The 18,882-nt window shown below is 43.9% G+C and overlaps 1 protein-coding gene across 1 annotated transcript in view; it reads right to left on the bottom strand.

The window, feature by feature from the left end:
* Window positions 1-1,258: 1,258 nt before the first annotated feature.
* LOC308280498 (sodium/potassium-transporting ATPase subunit alpha-1) overlaps window positions 1,259-18,882 on the bottom strand; it is a 31,630-nt gene continuing 14,006 nt past the window's right edge. Inside the window, exons 9-23 of the mRNA XM_080720782.1 lie at window positions 17,280-17,548; window positions 15,783-16,091; window positions 13,895-14,029; window positions 13,002-13,194; window positions 12,444-12,619; window positions 12,121-12,257; window positions 9,487-9,637; window positions 8,755-8,923; window positions 8,203-8,357; window positions 7,074-7,197; window positions 6,356-6,501; window positions 5,670-5,800; window positions 5,051-5,152; window positions 3,313-3,404; window positions 1,259-1,496 (exon numbers count right to left, since the gene is read on the bottom strand). Of these exons, the coding sequence (XP_080576908.1) occupies window positions 1,468-1,496; window positions 3,313-3,404; window positions 5,051-5,152; window positions 5,670-5,800; window positions 6,356-6,501; window positions 7,074-7,197; window positions 8,203-8,357; window positions 8,755-8,923; window positions 9,487-9,637; window positions 12,121-12,257; window positions 12,444-12,619; window positions 13,002-13,194; window positions 13,895-14,029; window positions 15,783-16,091; window positions 17,280-17,548 (2,318 nt within the window). The 3' untranslated portion in view covers window positions 1,259-1,467. The remainder of the gene's footprint in view (window positions 1,497-3,312; window positions 3,405-5,050; window positions 5,153-5,669; window positions 5,801-6,355; window positions 6,502-7,073; window positions 7,198-8,202; window positions 8,358-8,754; window positions 8,924-9,486; window positions 9,638-12,120; window positions 12,258-12,443; window positions 12,620-13,001; window positions 13,195-13,894; window positions 14,030-15,782; window positions 16,092-17,279; window positions 17,549-18,882) is intronic.

Below are 18,882 nucleotides of genomic sequence, written 5' to 3'. Positions count from 1 at the left end.
TGTTTCACGTGAAGGACCCCCAAAATGATATATATTTGGCCACGGACCACCATCTCAAAATATTTAGTTCCAGGGACCCGCCAGAAGAAATTTTTGAGTTACAAATGTTCGCTTAAAAAAATACATATATTCAAAGATTGGTACACATTTTCACAACTTTTCAAAAATAGTAGATCTACAAGCTCGCAGCGCGGCACTCGGTGTTCATTTGTGACGCCCCTGACTTGCTACTTTTGAATTTGAATCCTGAACAGAAACAGTTCTGGGCAATAATAATTATGAGGTTTCCACGCGACAGAGGCGGTAGAATATCAGAGAGCTGCAAACACCTTGGGGACTGACTGGCCCTCGAGATAATGGCACGGGTCACGTGCACGGGTCACACACGCACAAACACTCTAAATGCATGCTCAATGAGTCTGTTTAGTTAGTGCAGTGTACTACTGCATGTCTGCTGCACTGTAAAAAAGGTATAAAACTATCACCTGCCAAAATTTTGTATAGAAGATTGCTGTTAATTGCATCATTAAAATGACTTTTGTTTTAAGCCATTAAGAAAGCATCTGTCATTTAAGATTTTTGTGTTGGCTATTCAAAAATAGCAGATGTACAAGCTCACAGCGCTTTGATATTTTTTTATATTTTGATGCCAATACTTTTGTCTAATTTCTGACTACCAGAATTCAACTTGCAATGGTAAAAGTGAGTATTTCTACATTGCAGTATTGATACCTTTTACTCAAAGTAAAGTTCCACCACTGGCTAAAACCACGTTAATGGCATTTTTGCTCTGGGTTAGACACTAAAACAGTGGTTCTCAACATGTGGGTCGGGACCCCCAGGGGGGTCCCCAGATGATTATGTTATTATATGATGATTATGATTATGTGCAACATTCTTTTCTCACTCAACAGTGAAGCAGTAACAGTAGTATAGAGAGTATCGGCACATTTCTAAAGTGACAATTTAAGGACTTTTATACCTCTAAAATGACAAATTAACCAACATTGGCCAAATTAGAGGCAGAAATTGTGAGTTGCGAGGCGTTGTGAGCATGTAGATCGTCTATTTTCACAATAGAAGTGTGTTATACAAAATGTAATGCCTCAAATCTTAGTGCTAGTCAGGGTGGGGGGGTCCCCAGTTAAAATATGATTATTTGGGGGGCCGCGGCCTGAAAAGGTTGAGAACCACTGCCCTAAAAGACCAAAACAACAAGAGACACCAAAAACAAAGAAACTCCCAAGTCACGTCCGTGTAAAATGGTGCAGATAGGTTTTATTGTGAACCAACACTCTTTTTGTGTGAGCAAACGTGTCCTTTTTTAACACAACCAATGCTTTTGTCTTCTTTGGACCGACAGACAAGATAATGTAACATGGCAGTAAATAAAATACAAAAAGAAAACGACAGAAAAACGTTGAACGCTCCCTCCGGGGATGGTGGAGGAAGGACACTGTGGTGGACTCAGTAGTATGTTTCTTGTTCCACCCAACCTAGAAGAAGACGAGAAGAGGAGACAGGATTAGGGGGACGGTTCGCTTCGAGACATGAATGTCCGTTTCCATTATTAGGACCAGGGACGTGCAGATAATTCTAGAGAGGCAGGGGCTGAAAGGGCCTTTGGTGGAAATATTGAACATTTTCGGTGCGTTATACCACACTGAACTAAGCATTATCAATTCAATACAAGAGATGTGGCGCAACGACATGGATTTCTACACAGAAAGGGCAATTCTTTCAACATAAACTGCTGTGTTCAAGTTCAAGAGAGTTTGGACAAGGCAATTCTCTTGAATGCTGCCTTCAGGTAGGCCTATATGGCATGTAAAGAGGGCATTTGCATTTCTTTCTTTCACCATAGTAAAAACTACATTCATGGTCTGGAGAGGGCACTTTTTACAGACGGATAAAGGGGCAGGGGCTCAAGCCCCCATTTGATGTCTATGTGAGCACGTGCCTGATTAGGACAGATTGAAAATAGCTTTCTACTTTCTACTGCATCCCTATTCTGAGGGGAAACTTTTGCCAAAAATTGCAGATCTACAACCCACTTTGAGAAACCCTGTGCTTCTGCAAATTGCAAAAATAAAAAGTAAGGCAATAAAATGCTCTATGATGCCTCTGTGAGATTACGTTTCTAGATGCAGACCATGTGGACTCAATCCTATTTTATTAATTATTTTTAGAGGTGGAGACGTTTTCTCTTGCTTTTGGCGCGCTTGACGATAATGTTAATAGTTGTGGCAGTTGTGACACGTCATGTCAACCGCCGAAAAATAGCTCTGTATAAGATCTACTGTCGACACGACGGCCTAGAAACGGGAGCAGTTGGCGGCTGAATGCCTTGCTAAGTTGCTCCAGGGCGCTTTGGCGGTGGGTAATGAGGGGACGGGCGAGTGGATCACAAACGTAAAAGGGCAGGGCTTCGACTCTCTGACCCCATCTGGCATACGGTGAGCATCGTTCGACATGAACGGACAACACGATGTTCACTGATCTGTGCTGCAAGACGCAGATGCGTCATGCACACACACACATACACACACAGAGCTGCTTCCGTGCCAACGTGCGTCCTGGTTGCGCACAGCTCAGTGGGTCATGGATGGCAACGGCCCAGCAGCCTCTGTCAGGCGTGCCAGCGATCACAGAAAGGTGAGCATACACACATACTGTACATGCACACAGTCAACCCCCACACAGACAATCTCCTATCTGCAAATGCCATGATTTTTGGATTTCACTTGAAATGAGGACAACAGGATATGCTGCACATGGTCAGTCTGTCTGGAAGATCGTTCTGCCCCTCATTTTGTAAAAAAAAAAAAAGAATCCTGTGACTAGAGCATTTGACAGGATTGCAAAAGTGGCAAAATGTTGAAGCTCAAAACCTCCTATCTGCTGATTGCTAATGATTGGTGTCAGGTGGTGAATCTTTTACCAAACCAAGAGGATGAGTTGATAAAAGATGTTAATGGTATAATACTTGTAACAGACCTGTAGAATGTCTTGATCTCAAAAGGAGCATAATTAAGTGCTGTAAAACGTGTTATTTAACAAAAAAATAGACAAAGTGTTTCTAGGTAAAAGCCTCCTATGTGTATGTTGTAGACTGCAGATAAGAGGTTTCTTTCCTAGAAATAGTAGAAATAGTAGATACAAGGTTTTGGTGTTGAACACACATTTTTCTTTTTCATTTCAAGTGAATTTATCAGATAGGAGGTTTTGCATTTTGGCCATTGATAATACTCACACCACACTCACTAGAGGCGTGCGCGGTTGACATGAATACAATAAAGTGGTCTTTCTTACCGCCTGGGTTGCGTCTGAGGATGTATCTTCTGGCTTCATCATAAAGGAAGATGAGGAGGGAGTAAGGGAAGGCGCAGAACCACCAACAGGGTCTGAGATGGAGGGATGAAGGGGTAGATGGATACATAGACAGAGAGAGAGAGAGAGAGAGAGAGACTCGGTTACAACACTATCCAATCGTGAAGATGCCATTTCCACATAAGGCACACAATCTGCCTCGTGGCGGTCAATCCGATGGTGGTTACATGCTTATTTAGCAGCTACACAGTAACCCAACACACACACACACACACTCACACACACCAATCAGTGTGTCACGCTAATCACTTCTTCCCGTGACAAAGCATTCTCCGAAAAAAATCTCATGCTAATCCCGATCATCTTTTTTTTTTAAGACAAAGGAGCGGAACGGGGCGAAAACACAACCCTGTTTTAATTAACTACCCTGGAGGGGGAGGAGGTAATTACAGAACTACAAAGCACCTTGCGTTCAGCAAGTTTGGAGCATGGCAACGAACGTGGCAGGGAAAAAGAGCATCATTACTGCTGCTTAGGGATGGGACGATAGGAGATATTATTGTTTATCGCGACAAAAAAACACTCACGATAATCGTATCGTCGAGATTTCTTATATCGTGATATCATCCTCCGTCATGCACTGGGATCAATTCACCTTTTATTTGCCGAGCTGCATATCCGGTACCACTTAAACCCTCTATAATTGGTAAAAGGTAGTTGTAATATAAGTAATTCATTCTTTTTTCCCACTCTATCAAATGTCTTTGCCAAAAAATAGCCGATCTACAAGCTCACAACGCGTCACGTTGCAACGCGTTGTGAGCTTGTAGATCTGCTATTTTTTGGCAAATGTCCCGCCCCAGGATAAAGGATTTTGATTATCGCGATATCGTAAATCGCGATTTCTTTTGTCACAATAATCGTGATATGACATATTCCCATCGTCCCATCCCCACTGCTGCTGCTGCCGGCCTGCCGCTACAGTGAAAATGAACCCAAACTTTCTGCCCGAAAACCCGAAAGCGCCCCTACTGCGGAAACCAGGACTTAAATAGACTATTCTTCTTCTAAAAGGTTCTGAGTGCAATTGCGTGTACTGCAACCGTGTGTTCAATGGAGAGGCTGTGTCATTCATGTGTGTTTCCAGCTTGCATATGAACAAACAGTCAACACGTCTCAACAGCCAGTAACAGTAAACTGCACAAGGCAGGCGTGTAAATAATGCATGCAATTTAAATAGCGCTTTGCTCTGGAGATGCTCAAAGTCGCATACGCCTCTCCAGTCCAGGTTTACACTCTAAATTCTAAATACCTTTAATCTGGGTAGTTCATCATCTGGAGATAACAATATTTGAATAGCCGGCGTAGACCAGTGGTGTGTTCTAGACCTTTTTTTGAGGGCAATCTCTGATCCGCGGTTATTCCTGTGGCCAGGGCATACGCCAGTGCATAATGCCTATCAGATATGCTACTTTGAAAGGTTCACGAGGGCATAAAAAAAAAAAAAAAGTCTTCACAGCATACTGCGTATACCCGCGTGACAGGTAGAACACAGCACTGCCGTAGACCCATTTCCAATTACCTTAAATGCTCCCTCGTTAACGTGAGGCGTTTAATCCCCAAATTCAGTTTTTTTTTGCTCTCCATTCGTGAAGCTTTCATTCACCCACAGCACGTTGCTTCCAGACAGGAATTTGTGAAATGTGTGTGCTGTACTCACTTTAGGGGGTACATTCTGAGGGCGACGTCCATGCCAGGGCAGTAGGACAGGAAAGCGGCCAGGGCTGTTTCCTCAAACAGTCCAAAGATGAGGATGCGATTCCTGGGCGAAGCAAGAAACGGTACAGTTAACAACATTGATAACGTCCAAAAGGTGGAGATTTCTATGTTTCTGTCAGCGGTGCTCAAACCTTTTCATGTGAAGGACCCCCAAAATGATATGTATTTGGCCACGGACCCCCCCCATCTCAAAATATTTAGTTCCAGGGACCCCCCCAGAAGCAAAATTTGAGTTACAAATGTTCGCTTAAAAAATACATATACATAGATTTGCACACATTTTCATGACTTTTCAAAAATAGCAGATCTACAAGCTCGCAGCGCGGCACGCTGTGAGCTTGTATATCTGCTATTTTTCAATAGCTAAAGTATAAAATAATGAAGGCCCCTCCACCTTGGGCCCTAGTAACTCAGTCCCACTTTCCCCCCCCTTGTGACGCCCCTGCCTGTGGCGGTGTGTGTGTGTGTGTGTGTGTGTGTGTGTGTGTGTGTGTGTGTGTGTGTGTGTGTGTGTGTGTGTGTGTGTGTGTGTGTGTGTGTGTGTGCGTGCGTGTACGTACTTCATTCCCTGCTGCAGGATGGAGTTCCTCCTGGTCTTGCAGATGATCAGATCGGCCCACTGCACCACCACGATGCTGGCGAAGAACGCCGTGTGACACGTGAACTCTACGATCTTTCTGCGCTCGTACGTCTGGTGGTCGGAGCAGAAAGGAGAACAAGAGTTAGAGAGCCATAGGAGTCGTGTTCGAGTCGCGAAGCGAACCGGCGATGTTCAGCTTTAGAGCGTCGCTTCGTATGCTCAAAGGGCTTCAGTGTTAGCCGAGGTTTATTCGCTATCAGAGTTATTACACAATCGCCTGATCGCAATTTTTTGAGATAATCGCAGTTATTTAGCATAGTTCTATTCATCTGTATGAATTCCACTGTTGGAAAATATCCATACATTAAAAAATAAATGGAATGGAAAATGGAAAATAGTTGATCTACAACTCATAAGCCATAATGTAATACATTATTTATTTCGATTATTGTTATCGGCCATTTATTTCTGCATTTAAGATATTTGTCACATCTGCCCTACGCAGTGTTAAGATTACGAAATCTAATTTTTATTTCCATTTCAAGTTCAATGCTAAAAACAGCAGTTATTTGCGTGGACCGTTAATCGGCGAGTAGAATGTCCTGGTCGTTACGACAGGCCTATAGCAGCACATGCTGTAGCATTGCGTTTAGACTAGTTACTGACCCACTGCTGTCCATAGCTGTCTTCCAGGTCGTTGAGGGACTTGTCGTCCCAGTACACTCTGATGCCCAGCAGGTCCATGGGCAAGAAGCCATTTTCCGCCAGGATCACAAAGTATGTGAAGAAGCCTGCTGTGGCCTGCATCATACCTGTGGGGGAGGGAGAGAGAGAGAGAGAGAGAGAGAGAGAGAGAGAGAGAGAGAGAGAGAGAGAGAGAGAGAGAGAGAGAGAGGACAGAGAGAAAGAGAGATTTGTTTTTATTGAGGTTGTTTCATGGATTGACATCTAGACCTACTGCACATACAGTATGAAACAGAGCTGCCACCTTTAAATGCATTTTGAGAAAAAATAATGCTGCTATTTGTTCCAAAAGCTTTATACCCTCCCTGTATATGTACCAGTATATATAAACAATTTCACAATGCGGCATAGCTCTGTTTACACAATGCTGTACCCAGCTCCAACTGTTTTTATTTTATTTGTGACACTTGCTTTGACAATGTAAACGTATGTTTTCTCATGCCAATAAAGCTCCTTTGAATTGAATTGAATCTACAAAATGCCTTCTAAAATCGTTAATTCTCACTTTCGAGATTTTTCAAAAAACGACATACTCTCCTAAATTAATCGATTGATCAAAAAAAGTAATAAATAGAATAATCTGCAAGAAAACAATCATCAGTTGAGGCCCTAGTGTGGACTCACTGACGCTATGTCTTACCGATCTGTCCGTAAGCTATGCTGATGAGCCTTTCATTGACCAGTTTGTCTGTTTTGGGGTTTCTGGGCTGTCTCTTCATGATGTCGCTCTCGGCTTCTTCATAAGCCAGGGAGATGGCAGGGACCTGGGCAAGGAAGGACACGGTAACAGTTAATGCAAAAAGGATTGGCAAAACACACATTTTGGCTGCGTCATATGGTAGGAAGAAAGAACTAAACGACAAATGGTTTTTGGACAGAAGACAGTCATGGAGAAGCACTCAGAACCGTGCTATATTGGGTAAACAAAACCAACATAAATGTTCTGTTCCTGTGTGAAGCCAAGCTTTTTTACAATGTGGCTCGGTAGGAGGCTAGCCGTCTATAAAGGGTCCGACCAAAACTATCCACACAATTACAGGGGTTAAAGCCAAAAAATAAATCCCAAGACTGAAATTTGTTTTCAGACCATGCCCCAATATGTGATTTTTGAAACAAGGCGCGCACAGCGCACACCAATATTTGCGGTGTTTCCCTGAAGTTCTGAACTGGCTTCACTGAATGTGTGTGTGTGCCAATCCATGCTTCATTTAATAGAAGTATCTTCTGTTGTTCAGTTGTATATCTATTGCTAGTCTGGCCAATTCAAATCGTCACTGTCGGGCAGAAACCTTGTATCTCCCAAGTTTCAAATGTGTACTTTTTTCACCAAGTAAAGCCCTGCTTCATCATACAAGGCCGTCACACAAAAGTAGTGAAAACAGCCGATCTACAAGCACACAACGCCTCGCGGTGCGAGGCGGTGTGTGCTTGTAGATCTGCTATTTTCACTAGTTTGGTTCATTTTTTTTAATGATAAATACAAAACGAACGGTCTTGGACATACAAGGTTTCCACCCGACAACGACGAAATGCTCATATCTTGAAATTATAACCGCTTTTTAGTATGAAGATCACTTGACTAGCGTTTTGACGACTTTGTCATTCACACCGCAGCCATCGCTACACCTCCTCCTTATTTCTTTCTTTCTTTCTTTCTTTCTTTTTTTGTGGATCTGCACTGATTTCAGAAATCTTCAAGACTGAAATCAGTCCCCAGGACTGAGAACTTTAAAGGACTAACATTCCTCCATCCGCCCTAAAAGTCTCACCATGTCAGTTCCCAGGTCGATACAGAGGATGGTGACGGTTCCCAGGGGCAGGGGGATGTTGGCGATGATGAAGAAGAGGAAGGGTGAGATCTCGGGGATGTTACTGGTCAGGGTGTAGGCGATGGACTTCTTCAAGTTGTCGAAGATCAGGCGACCTGGCGAAAGGGAAGGAACTTTTAGTGTCTGGAGGCTATAGTGAATAAAAAAAAAAAACACTGCTCAACTGCCAGTAGGTTCAGGTGAAGTGCTGGAGCCAAAAACGAAGCAAGATGAGGCACACTCAAAACTGTGCAAAATCAAGTACTTTATTTTCAGTTTAGGCAAAGTGCAAGCTTTCGGTCATATACCTTCTTCAGCATTACATCAAATTCCGTCACAGACCTGCCTAAAGAAGGTCTATGACCGAAAGCTTGCACTTTGCCTATATTTTGCACAGTTTTGAGTGTGCAGAGTCCCCTTTTTTCATCAGTGTCTGGAGGCTAAAACATATTGCAACATGTTCAGGGCTGTCGTTTCATTTGGCGTTCGTGACCGTCGGATCTCAGAACTCACCCTCTTCCACTCCAGTGACGATGGAAGCAAAGTTGTCGTCCAGCAGGATCATGTCGGCCGCCTGCTTGGAGACGTCAGAGCCGGCGATGCCCATGGCGATACCGATGTCAGCCTTCTTCAGGGCAGGAGAGTCGTTCACGCCGTCACCTGTCACGGCCACGATGGCTCCCTATCAAGAAGAGAGAGCTACATTTCAGACCTTACGCAACTGACCCAAGGGCGAGGGAGTGCTCTTTCTGCATTAGCTATGTAAGTTGTAAACTTGTAACCGGTTCTACATAAGTATTAGTGAAATAGAACAGTGGTTCTCAACCTGTGGGTCGGGGTCCCCAAATTATTTTGGGGGGTCCCCAGATGATGAACTTGGGTCCCCAGATGATGAACTGACTGTGCAATGTTCTTTTCTCACTCAACAGTAAACACACCAACATAAAGTTTAAGTGTATATGCACATTTCTAAAGAGACAATTTAAGGACTACCTGTATTTAATACCTCTAAAATGACAAATTAAACATTGGCCAAATTGTCAAATATTAGAGGCAGAAATTGTGCGCGAGGCGTTGTGAGCATGTAGATCGGCTATTTTCACAATAGAACCGTGTTATACAAAATGTAATGGCTCAACTCAGTGTGGGGGGGTCCCCAGTTAAAACATGATTATTTTGGGGGTCACGGCCTGAAAAGGTTGAGAACTACTGAAATAGAAAGACGTGTATAATAGTAACGGTTACCTGTCTCTGGCAGCCCTCCACGATGATGAGCTTCTGCTGAGGGGAGGTCCTGGCGAACACGATCTCCGTGTGGTACTTGAGGATGTCGTCCAGCACGTCCGGCGTCATGTCCTTCAGCTCTCCTCCGTGGACCACGCAGGCCTTGGCGTCTCTGGAGGTGGAAAACAATTAAAAACGCCGTCAGTACGTGCCGCCTCTACGCCGTCGTTCACTTTACGGAACGGAACGGCGAGCGATGCGAGGAGGGAGGAGGGGCCACGCAAAGGAAAGAACCAGGAGGTCAAGACTAGGGCTGTCGCAATTATTAAATAATCGTCTGATCGCAATTATTTGACATAATCGCGATTATTTGACATAATCGCGATTATTTGACATAATCGTCATAATCGTTTCCATGTTGAAAAAATGTCATATATATTTTTTTAAAGTAAAACATAGTGGAAATAGCAGATCTACAAGCTCACAACGTGTCGCATTGCGACCGTTGTGAGCTTATATATCGGCCATTTCCACTATCAATGTTCTTTTTTAAGTATAAAGTTGTCAAATATGTCAGTAATTTATTTGTATTCATGGGTTGCATTTGTAGTCCTACACCAGCCATTTTGAGGACCAACACAGGTGTTTTGATTAACGTAGAACATTGGTTCTATGCCAATCAGACAAATTGAACACATGTGTTGGTCCTCAATATGGCCGGTTTAGGACTACAAAATACAAGTGCAACTTCGAAGCCTATAAAGCCAAACAGAAATGTAATTGTCAACGACCAAAACACAATTAAATCGTTAATCGCAATTATTTGAGTGACAATTAATCGCCATGTAAAAAATGTCCTAATCGTGACAGTCCTAGTCGAGACATGAAACGGAAAGGGAGGACAACATATGGGCCGCGGTATCCCGTGGAGTTGGAAAACACTGTTATTGGCAACAAAAAGGCTGGGTTTGGCTGGATTTTGTTCAACGCACGACAGACAGACAAGAGACAGAGCTACGTCTGCAGTCTAAGAAACAAACAAACAAACAGACAGACGAGGAAACGGCTAGGATCAGGAAACACAGAGCAGCACAGAGTTGGATTGATGTGTGGTGCTGTGGACTTTAGATGGCAAAAGCCTCTCTGGCTCAGCAGATTGCAGTCAGACCTTACTTAGGCCCAGCCCCATGTTGCCAACGCGCCAATTCAATTTGGCATCCGTTAGGCAGTAATTAATTGGCTCCCGGACGCAACAGGCCAGTACTCTGAACAAAACAAATTTCAGAAGCAGTTTGGGAGGCATCGATTTAGGTGACCTGAAACGGGTCAATTACCGATCAAATTCCATTAAAACCGGGAAAGCGTCTGTCATTTTCGCATTTTAGCTTTGGCTATTCAAAAACAGCAGATCCATAGTAACATCTGCTATTTTTGATCATGTCTGGAAAAATATTTAAAGAGGTGGTGCCATAGTGTTGTTCTTTTTCTGGTTGTCATGTGTCTATGAGGTTGACAGTACTTCATTAGACCCCCTGGTGTGGTTGTTATGAGCAATTATGATCCCTTTGTATTTTTGGATTTCTTCCTGGAGGCTGACACCTTGTGGGTCAAAAGTGCTGATCCAAAAACAATGATTAAATGACATCATATGATCATCCCCTCTCCATTTACCATTCACCCAACACTGTGGGTGTGGCTAACTTCAGCTGGGTTACCACCCACCATGACAACCAAGCACATTTAATGAACTGGTGGGTGTGGCTACATAAAAATCTACTTTTAACTCTTTTTGTAGCCTACACTCTTTTGGAAAAAAATCCTCCTCCAAGTATAATCATAATACCTGATAATCATGTTTTAGGGGGGAAATAAATCATGGCACTGCATCTTTAAAGTGTGAGAACTACTGATTTAAAAGGCATTTGAAGTACCTGCCTCAGGTCTTAACTCTCTCCCAGCCATTTACAATAGGCTTGTGCGCCTATACTGCCAGGAATTTTATTAATTTCCAAGTTAGCTTTAATCTAACCCAACAGGGATCATATTGTTGTTGAATGTAGTACTAGTACTATCCACTAGAGTGTGCCCAACGATAATCTCCTAGAGTCTGGACTAGCGAGTGGACAGCAGTAGACCCATAATGGCGGCGCCCATTGGCGGCCATTATGTCTCCCGGTCCGCCGAACGGGAGCTATAAAACACGATCCGAACGTCGTGCACACGCCATTTACACTCGTTTTTGCTCTTGAGTGACCAATCTGTCAGTCCAGCCATTTTTTTCCGAATGAAAATCGGTCTAGATATGGTAAAGTTTGATAAGAAAAACGTCAACATTCAATGCTGTAAAAAGGCCCATTCTATGTTATGGCCGAACGACTTCCGGGTTACGTCATCGATGATGTCACTTCCTTCGAATATGTAACTTTAGACTAAAATTAAGCTAGAAAGGTCATTTATAGCTCAAAAAATGTCAAAAAAATACCAAAATGATCAGAAAATGATCCCCAAGGCGACGTTAGGCGATCTGGCTGCCTCACCCTCCTCAAAATGGCGATGGAAGGCGATTTGGCTGTGAACTAGTAATAATGGGGTTTTTAAGGCTGAAAGATTTCTGGTTTTAAATGAATGAATGAATGAATGAATGAGCTGACATACCTTGGGTTGACCTCTGACAGTGGGACGTTCAGGCGCGCGGCGATGTCCTCAACGGTCTCGTTGCCTTCAGAGATGATGCCGACGCCCTTGGCGATGGCCTTGGCTGTGATTGGATGATCACCTGTCACCATGATGACCTGAGGGGGCGGAGACACAAACAGAACAGACCTCAGCCGAGCTGCAAAGTGGAAAGTCTTAAAGGTTTCGAAGGATAACGAAACATACGTTTTTTTTCAGAAAAAAGCACCATCAACGTCTCAAGGATGAGCGTCAGAAAGTGGACAAAGCAGGTAAAAGAGGTATTGGGTTACGGTCTACGTTACCTTGATTCCGGCGCTCCTGCATTTGCCCACGGCGTCGGGCACGGCGGCACGGGGAGGGTCGATCATGGACATGAGACCCACGAAGCACAGGTTCTCGGTGGGGAAGTTCACTTCCTCGGTGTCGAACGCAAAGCCCTCTGGGAACTGGTCGTCAGGCAGCTGGAGATGGCAGAAACCTGGAAGGGGACGGAAATGAGAAAAATATTTTAAAAGATCTAAAAAGAGGAATAAAAAGGGATACGGCATTCTAAGGCTAGAGCACCACCAATCTGGGAAACCCATCATCAAAGAAAGGGACGCCCACTCGGTCTGTCTCTCTTCCTTTTGCGTAGCCATCATTGACTCTGTCCTGAGAGATTGGAGCACCACTGACATAGAAACATAAGTTTTTCAAAAAAAAAACTTAGTAGGATTTGAAATATTCACGACTTTTCAAAAATAGCAGATCTACAAGTGCCGCGCTGCGAGCTTGTATATCTGCTATTTTTCCAAAGGTTAAAGCACAAAATGTGAGTGAATCCTTGTACCCAGGGCCCAGAGTTTGGTGTGTGATCTTACCCAGCACTCTCTCTCCCAGTCCTCCCAGTTCCACGTAGGCGTTCTGGAAGGCGTCCTTCAGCTCGTCGTCCAGGGCCTGCTCCTTGCCCTGGACCAGGATGGTGGAGCATCGGTCCAGGATCCTCTCCGGGGCGCCCTTCATCACCAGCAGGTGCTTGGTCTCGCCGGGGGTGACGTTCTTGTGTACGGAGAGCTGGAGCAAACCCGAGAAAAGAAATTGAGAAACAAAACGAAGACGAACACGGGTCTGATAAGTGAGGGCGGCACTTCCCTGTGCAATAACGTCAACTGTCGGGCAGAAACATGTCCACAAAACGTTTTCAGGAAAATAGTGAAAATAGTAGATCTACAAGCTCACAATCAGTGTAATATTTTCAGCAATTTTTGATTTAGTCTTAGTCTTTGAATAACACACCATTTAGTCTTAGTCCTGTCTTAGTCTTCTGAAATTGTTTTAGTCTAGTCTAGTATTAGTCGACTAGATATCAAAACATTTTAGTCTTAGTCTTTTAGTCTTCGTCTTAGTCTTTTGGGCTAAACGCACATAACTCTGAACAAGTCATTGTCTTCGACTGCCTGTTACTTGGTCAAAATAAACCATACATAAAAGATGTATTTGGCTTTAATTTCATTGCAGTTATATACCAGACAGTGTTCATTTTCACAGCCATTAGTCTTAGACTTAGATTTAGTCTTTTGAATAACACAAATAATAGTCTTAGTCTTCTGAAATTGTTTTAGTCTGGTCTAGTCTTATCGACAAAATATCAAAATCCTGTAGTCTTTTAGTCTTAGTCGACAAAATTAACACGGCTCACAATGTGTCGTGACACAATGTGCAGGGCGTTTCCAACCATACAGAACATCGGTGGTTCCGGGTAGATGGTTGTTACCTGGTACTTGTTGGTGGAGTTGAAGGGGATCTCGGAGATCTTGTTGTACTTCTCCCTCATCTCCTTGACCGATCCGCAGCACAGCTCGATGCACTTCAGCAGGGCAGACTCCGAGGCGTCTCCGGCCACGTCCCTCTGTCGGACGAAACGTCACGTGGTCAATGAAAAATTATAACATTGACAACATAGATAGTCTTTTCATACTCTTTTCCACAAATAACCATTCCACATACATGTGCTGTACATTACCACATGTATCTAAACCTCTGTGAGTTTTAGTTGCGAACATAATCCAGAAGATGAGTATGCTACCAGCCGTCTGTTAGCCCAGTGGTTTTCAAAGTGGACTCCAGGTTCCTTTATAGGGGTCTAAATTGACCCATACAAGTCTGTAACTCTGACAGTGTCCCAATGGAACCAAATGAACCCTAACGGGTCCATTTGGTTCCATTGGTACACTGCCAGAGTTATGGGTAAACCTTGAAAATGTTAGCCCGTTTGCTAACTGGAAAGGAACCATTATGGGATTTGTTGTGACCACCAGTCACCACAAGGTGTCGCCAAACTACCACCGTTGCCCACTTGTTGCTGTACCTTGCTGGCTCACCTGCCAGCAAGGAGCCTCCACCGGGAGTTCCTACTACAGCAGCACATCCGTCCTACTCCTCGCGTTTAACAACCCGCTGACAGACTCCACCCCCAGCCCATAGGAGTACACAGAGCGACAAAAACCTCCCCGCCATTGGCTTCCCTCTCCCCAACATTGGCCAATTGTGTTTGTCTAAATGCTTGGCCAAGCCGGATGCACAACGCTAGATTCGAACCCCTAAGACTCTGTGACGGTGGGCATGTATTTACCAAATGCGCCCCCCAGGCCGAAGCATTTCTGATATGTTGCGAAACCTAATCTGGAGCCACCAGGGTGTGCCCTAGAGGAAATTAGATGAATTCATTAACTGAGTGCAAAACTATTGTAATGAGGCGTTGTCTATCATCTGTGAAGACTGTAGTTGTCCACCAGGGGACTAAAACGCAGCTCAACTATATGTACAACTACAGGTTGCATTATAGATCAGTAAATAGGCTGATTGTAGACCAGTAATAGATTGTTTGTAGACCAGTATAGCCGTGAGAAACACCTATTTTGCCATCATTCTCTCTGCTTTGCTAGCCTCGCTAATTGCCTGGCTTTTCCTTTTCTAAAGCATATGGGTCTTTAAACCCCTGGGGCTCAGGCCATATTACTTTACTAATAGACTTTTGACTTATAGAGTGCTTTTGCCAGGGCTGTCTGGAGAGTGGCGCGGACATTTTGTGTGATTCAAGTCATTTGATCGTGCCAAAAATGATGTGATCAAAACTAAATTGTATCTGCACAATGAATCAACACCGGCCTTAAATGCAGCATGCTACTTTCCCCCAAATAATAGAAGTGAATCGAATTGTGCATTAAAAAGAGCAACAGCAGGAACTTGATCCATGGCTTAGTATAGGAAGCAGAACATCGTTTGCTTACTGCATTGCTTTGACAACAGTAAATAGAATTATGATTTCATATCAGTGGGTCCTTAACGGAGTTGACGTGACCCAAAGTCAACTCTGATCAAACAGGGGGTTGGGGATGGAAAAAAACGAAACACCAATGCTTTCTCCCCCGACAGGTTTACGGTGATTGATTATCTTTTTTTTTCTTCTCCTTTTCTTTTCCGCCGTTCAATTATTCAACATCCCTTTGTTCCGCTGTCAATGGGTGAACCAGAGCAAGCCCAACGACAGCTGAGGTTGTTTTGTTGCGTTTGTAGATTAGCCTTTCTACCCCTGAATGAACGGGCGGGTCATCGCGATCGCATGTTAAGAAGACCAAGACTGCCGGCAGCGGCGAGCTCACCTTGAGGATGGGCACGTTGGACTGCTCCGCCAGGAAGACGGCGCGGTTGCACAGGCCGGCGATCCTGGCCAGGGCTCCCCAGGTGGCCGAGCTCCTGTCGAAGGAGGTGCCGCTCTGGTTCTCGGTGGTGTCGGCCTCGTGGATCTGGTTGTCGAACCACATGTGGGCCACGGTCATCCTGTTCTGGGTCAGCGTGCCCGTCTTGTCGGAGCAGATGGTGGAGGTGGAGCCCAGGGTCTCCACGGCCTCCAGGTTCTTCACCAGGCAGTTCTTCTTGGCCATGCGCTTGGCGGTCAGCGTCAGACACACCTGGAGGTGGGAACAGAACGTTGGTTATCAGTGACCTTTAGCGGCATAATGAAGCAATAAGCCACATAGACATTTCACTAATAATTCACTACAAGGTCTGCAAGAAAGTTCCCAGCTATTTTGCCAACAACAAAGGTGTTTGGTGCACTGTGGAACACTGCGGAAAGAAATAATGCACATGGGTTTGATATAAACTGATTCAAGGTGTGGATTATAGTCTCATATACCACAGCAATTAAAGTGAAACCAGCCAATCAGAATCAAGGAATGAAACTAGACGTTTTAGAATTGAGGGTTTGGTGTTATTGACGTTGCAGATCCTGAGGTTTTCGTCTATTTTTCAGACACACACAAGGCTGTTTTATTCACACAAGGCTGTGTTTTATTCCATGTTTTGGTTCTCTTGATCAACGGCTTGTGACGTTTACCTTGAGCTTATCCATGGAATATTAGTACAAGCACAGGATTTAGAATATGACTAGTACAGCTTCTAATAGGGAGTGAGTCAAACTGCATTCATAGAGAACCTTTAGAGAACTACAACTAAAGGCCAAACTGCACCAATTCTGCAACTAGTCACAACTCCTTGCAACTGCCATTGGGGATGTTGGTTGCAAGGAGCTGCATGTTGCAAGCAGTTGCATTAGTGTGGTTTGGCCTTAAGAGTTTGCAAATAGAGGCCGACTAGACATTTCGAGGCATTGCTTAACCCGGTGGTTCCCAAACCTTTTAGCCCATGCCCCAAAAGAGAAATCAGATGTTTGCCCAAGACCCAAATTAGTGAATGTTTGTAATGTTTTTGGAAAATGTTTTAAAATAATGTTGGAAAATAAAGAATTAAGGGACCCATGAAAAGGTGTCCGCAATCCACAAATGGGTCCCGCGCCAGCGTTTGGGAAACAGTGGCTTAACACATCCAACATCCAAGATTCAGACACTTCTTCCGTTAAATCTACAAGGTGTCATGAGCATGTAGATCTGCTATTTTCACAATAGAACCAACTTTTAGTGCTCGTCAGAGTGGGGGGGTCCCAAGTTAAAATATGATTATTTTGGGGGTCGCGGCCTGAAAAGGTTGAGAACCACTGCATTAGCTAAAACAAGGACATAAAGAAACAGATAAATCTTGTTCCTTGAAGGATAGCGCTGGCGAGACGCCGGACGACATATCGGTGGGCAGGGACTCACGGTGACGGTGGCCAGCAGACCCTCTGGCACGTTGGCGACGATGATTCCGATGAGGAAGATGACGGCCTCCAGCCAGCCATACCCCAGGATGAGCGACAGCACGAAGAAGGACACGCCCAGGAAGACGGCCACGCCCGTGATGATATGGATGAAGTGCTCGATCTCCTTGGCGATGGGCGTCTTGCCGCCCTCCAGGCTGGACGCCAGCGTGGCGATACGGCCCATGACCGTGCGGTCGCCGGTGCTGATGACGATGCCTCTGGCGGTACCTATTAGGGGAGCCAAAGAAGACACGTTTTAGTTCCGCCCGTAGGTCTTAAAAGTAGTGTTGATTTTGTTTGACTAAAACTATGACAAAAAATGTTTGTTTTATAGCTTTTTTTCACTGAGGAAAACTAAATAGAAACGTAATAAAAACTAAGCTATGATGACTAAAACTATGACTATATACCGTATATATTGACAATTTTGTCAACAGATAAAACTAGACTAAAATGTCATGGTAGGGACTCGTGGAGAAGAGATCCAGTAGAGCTAAAAGACAAGTCATTTTATGTTTGGTTGCAATCGCGTCGCAGCGCGACACGTTGTGAGCTTGTAGATCAGCTATTTTCAGAGCGCAACCAAGTGTAGAATCAGCCATTACGCCACCATCAAGGCCTGCCAAAATACATTTTTGTCGACAAAATCAACTGTACATTTAGTCGACTAAAACTAGACTAAAAAACTAAAACATTTCAGATGACTAAAATATGACAAAAACTAAATAGCATTTTATTCAAAAGACTATGCCTAAAACTAAATCGAAAATGTGCTGCCAAAATTAACACTACTTAAAAGTTAAAGGCTGATGAAATGGAGGCAACTAATCGGGATCAGGGATCACACTGCGGTTGAGAACAATGATTTCACAGGTGTTATGTCCTGTTTTATGACTCGCAACAAAAGTCAAAGGTGCTTAGAAATGATAAGGATAAAAAAAATCAGGAAGGAATACAAACATATAAATCCCAGGGTGAATGAATGACAGGCTATTTAAAGATATATACTGTATATTATGCGATGTCATTGTTTCCATTCGCAACACACCTATTTTAAACACAATGGCGTAAGCGACGTCTTACTCTTTCTAAAACTCTGACCTCTGACTAAGGGTCTGACTAATTCTTTTTGGGTCACCTTGGAACTGATAAACTAAAAATGTAATGAACACAAAACTTGTGTTGGGGGGGGGGGGGGGGGGGGGGGGCTGTCCCAGAAAATATTCTTAATTGAATCACATCTTATGTAATACAAACAAAACAACAATGCACTACTTGTGTGGTCATTTGCAATGTTTGGCCAACCGCTGATGTCTATCTAAGTCCTGGGTACGTTTAGCTGCGTTAAAGCAGTGGCTCTCAACCTGTGGGTCGGGACCACAAATTATTGTGGGGGGTCCCCAGATGATGAACTTAATGTGCAACATTGTTTTCCCTCTCAACAGTGAACAAACCAACATAATGTTTAAGAGTATAGAGGGTATCTGCACATTTCTAAAGTGACAATTTAAGGACTTTTTTAATATTTCTAAAATGACAAATTAAACATTGGCCAAATTGTC

The sequence above is a fragment of the Nannobrachium achirus genome (assembly GCF_963921795.1).
Source record: "Nannobrachium achirus genome assembly, chromosome: 24".
Classification (NCBI taxonomy): Eukaryota; Metazoa; Chordata; class Actinopteri; order Myctophiformes; family Myctophidae; genus Nannobrachium; species Nannobrachium achirus.
Note: the sequence above shows the minus strand (reverse complement) of the source record. Positions and strands in the feature narration are given on the sequence as shown.